Source organism: Megalobrama amblycephala, unplaced genomic scaffold (genome assembly GCF_018812025.1).
Source record: "Megalobrama amblycephala isolate DHTTF-2021 unplaced genomic scaffold, ASM1881202v1 scaffold525, whole genome shotgun sequence".
NCBI classification, from domain to species: domain Eukaryota; kingdom Metazoa; phylum Chordata; class Actinopteri; order Cypriniformes; family Xenocyprididae; genus Megalobrama; species Megalobrama amblycephala.
Genome location: NW_025953438.1, coordinates 17,850 through 21,951, shown reverse-complemented (window position 1 = coordinate 21,951; position 4,102 = coordinate 17,850). Strand labels below are relative to the sequence as shown.

Genomic DNA, 4,102 nt, shown 5'->3' with positions numbered 1-4,102 from the left:
CAATCACTGCAAAATCATAATCATAATATTAATAATAATAATAATAAAAATATCAGTAAAAGAAAATGTATATTCATTAATTTGTACATTTATTCATATAATGTATGGAAATAATGCTTTAAAATCACACCCTGAAGCCAGCAGAGAAGAACTCGTGCCCGTGTACCCATGCTGGACTGGACTCTATAAACTGAAGAGGCAAAAACACAGAAATTGATCAAAAATGTTACTGATTACTTTGTGCATACAACAATCTTTATCTAGGGCACTGGATAGGCTTTAATTACAGTATTCATATATATAGTATGCATCATATTGGTGCAAGTAGAATAAGTAGACAAGGTTGTTGGACAATGATATTTGTTGCATAATAGCTCAATGATTCAATGAATACTTGAAGCAAATACAAAGAGAATATGAGATTTCATAAGTCAGAGAGTCAAGACAGAAGAGAAGCATGTACAAATCCAACATCATTCTAAGCTTGCATTTGCCCGTGCTTACTAGGTCACAAGCAAAAGTGGACAAAAAGAAAAAGAGTTAAAGTGAGATATGGGGCTCGCTTAGGAGGTCAAGCGTGATATTATTATTATTATTTATTTTTTTAATTTATATTATATTGAGGTTAATGCTATGGAACCTTGTTTCCACCACAGAATAAAAAATAAAAAAAAGGTAAGTGTGGCTTTTTTTTTATTTTTTGGAGTTGACTTCCCGTTGGCTGCATTCTAGTCTATGTTAATAAACCTTTGTGTGGAATTACTATTATCTCCTTCTTCGTCTGCTTCCCTGCAACTCACCGTAACAATGGAAGCCCATTTCCGCCACATAAGAAAAAATAAAAAGTAGAAATTATGATTTACTAAATCAAAAGTATGATTTATTAAGTCGAAATTATGAATTTAATAAATAAGTCGAAATAAGTTGAAATTATGACATACCAAATAAAGTTTTTGACATACTATGTCAGAATTATGAGATTAAAAAGTCAAAATTATGGCTTTAATAGTCAAATTTATGACTTTCTGCTCATTGATCGTCAGGTCAATGAGCAGCAAGTCATAATTTCGACTTTATAACTTTATTTTAATTTTGCCTTTATGACTTTATTTAATTTCAACTTTATGACTTTATTTATGACTTTGTTAAAATGGCATAATTTCATTTCCTTTTTATCTCATAATTATGATTTTTAAAGTCATAACTTCGACTTTTTATTTTTTTCTTATGTTGCAGAAATGGGCAATTGCGAGAAAAAAGTCAGAATTGTCAGATAAAAACTCGCTCTTACCTTTTTTTTTTTATTCTGTGGTGGAAACAAGGTTCCATACTTCATAACTCACAATAGTGAGTTTATACCTCAGAATTCTGAGAAAAGAAGTCAGAATTGTGAGTTATAAAGTCAGAATTGCAAGAGAAAAGTCAGAATTCTGACTTAATGTCTTGCAATTCTGACTTTATATCTTGCAATTGTGAGAAAAAAAGTCAGAATTGCAAGATGTAAACTTGCAATAGTGAGGAAAATTAAATTATCTTTTAAATTGTTTTATTCCGTTGAGGAAACAAGCTTCCATATAATACATTTCAGGTCTCTAGAAATATGCAAGTGAGTAAATTATACTTTAAGAGTGAAAGGACCTTTACAACTGCAAAATAAAAATAAGATAAAAATATATATATATATATAATGTGATATGTGCATATAATGAGAATCACACACTAGAAAATACATCTTGCAATAATCAGTAAGCAATCAAATATGATATAAATATGGAAATTAACTTATAACTGTATATGTATTTTCTCATTCTTCTCGTAAGTTTTTGATAGAAATATTATCACTATAAATCAGGAATATACTTGTATCATGATGATAATAATTACATCAAAAAGAAAAGGAGCCTACCTTATTTTTCAGAGTGTGACTGGTGGCCTTTACTGACTGAATGACTACTGAACTAATGCACCAAGATAAAAATAAAAAACAACAGGAAGTATAATGCCCCACAGTTTTCTGAGAATCAAATATATATATGCACAGCAAAATCCCCATAAACGAACACCCAAATGTACATATGATATCTTGCTGGGTGTTAAAAAGTAACACTGCAGTGTTAAAGTTAATGAGATAATTGATTGATATAATGAGAATCACACACTAGAAAATACATCTTGCAATAATCAGTAAGCAATCAAATATGATATAAATAATGGAAATTAACTTATAACTGTATATTTTGTATTTTCTCATTCTTCTCGTAATTGTTTTAGATAGAAATATTATCACTATACTTATAGTCAGGAATATGAATTTTTTTTTATTCATTGTATCATGATGATAATAATTACATCAAAAAGAAAAGGAGCCTACCTTATTTTTCAGAGTGTGACTGGTGTGCCTTTACTGACTGAACTGACTGACTGAATTCTAATGCAAACCAGAGATATAAACTGACTAAAAAAACAACAGGAAGTATAATTTGCCCCACAGTTTTCTGAGAATTCAAATTTATTTAATTTATCATGTTCTCATGCATCCCTTGAGGACGGTGAGCATCAGAGTGAAGGTCAGAGTAGAATTAATGTTTATGACTTGATCAAAAACAAACAGCGACATGATTCATGAATATTTAGGTGGGTTCACCAACTGAGAAGAATTCTATTCTTAGGGAATCCAGCTCCTTTACTAGACCTCCCATCAGAAGATATCAATTTTATCAGGTATCTAAAACCAGTCAACACTGAATTTTCTCTGGCATACAAAACCAATCATGTTAAGTCCTCTAGCAGTCCAAGAGACAGAGAAACAGCAGGAATCAGGAGATGAAGTGGTAAAAATGAGCTGACTTTGTCCGACTAGTTTTCTTACACAATGAAAAATTACTGCTTCACAACATTGTCTTGTGATGTTAAAAATAACGTAAAAGGGAGAGAACTAGCCTAAGTAAAGTGATATAAAAAAAAAAAAAAAACTACAATACAGAATTACTCTGTTTTTGCTCTTGAAGCCACACGCTCATAGGCTTGCTATTAAGTAGGCTATGGAAGCCTCAAGAGGCCATGGATTATAATTATTTTTCTTTCTCATGATCTTGAGATAACAAAAGTTGTTTTCTCGTTATCACAACTTAATATTTTCTTGTGATCTCAACATAACAAAAGTTGTTTTCTCGTTATCACAACTTAATCTTCAAGTATAGTCAACTGCGGCAACAAGTGGCAGTGTAGAACTATAGACCTATAGACGACGCCATCATCCATTGTCGATGGCTGACAGACATCACAATGTTGAGCCGGCAACGTGATGCCCCCACTTTCAATTTTTATTATTTTTTTTTTGATTAGGTAATACTAACATAATGAAGTTGTTCCCGATTATAAAATTTCATTCAAAACAGTTCCATTAACAAAATTTAAACAGTAAACAGTAATTTTATTGTGCAAAAAAATGGCAAACAAATTATAGGCTAACATTACTAGATGTTTTACACAAACTAAACCACTGATTTTCAAATGGCGGACCACGATCCGCATCCGGACCCCATCATGCTTCCATCCGGATCGCAAGTATCCGGATAGCACCAGTTTATTGTTTCTAGTTGAAGTGAGCAGCACTTCAAAACAGAAGTGCAGATCACACCACATGCACTCAGGATCGTTTGTGGTAATGATATTTCAGCGCTATATCCTCTAGTAGTTTTATCTAAAGCCAACTGCACTTCATTCAAGCCCTTTCAGCTCCATGCATGTCCTCTCTCTCCAGTGGCCTGTTGCATGAAGCTAGTTGGACAAACTCTGAGTTTCAGAGTAGGTTTGGAGTTGACAAATCCAGATAAATCCAACCTGGTTTAGATTAGGATCAACTGTTGCACAACGCTCGGTATAAACTTTCTCTGTCAACTCCAGTTTAATCCAGAGTTTGCAAAGTGCGCACACCTGAAAATGTGACACGTGCGGCAATCAGCCAATCACACAGAACAAGGAGAACGTCAGTTTGATTCACTTCTCATGAGAGAGCTGCACAATTCATGTCTCTTCCGAAGATTAAGAGATCGTTATGAAAAATATGAAATTAAATGCATTTGCAAAGCAGGAATAAACA

The 4,102-nt window shown here is 32.6% G+C and overlaps 1 protein-coding gene across 1 annotated transcript in view; it reads left to right on the top strand.

The window, feature by feature from the left end:
• The first annotated feature begins 2,771 nt into the window (after positions 1-2,771).
• The window catches only part of LOC125261912 (NACHT, LRR and PYD domains-containing protein 3-like), a 6,480-nt gene continuing 5,149 nt past the window's right edge, over positions 2,772-4,102 (top strand). The window contains exon 1 of the mRNA XM_048180502.1: positions 2,772-2,831. Within this exon, the coding sequence (XP_048036459.1) occupies positions 2,772-2,831 (60 nt within the window). The remainder of the gene's footprint in view (positions 2,832-4,102) is intronic.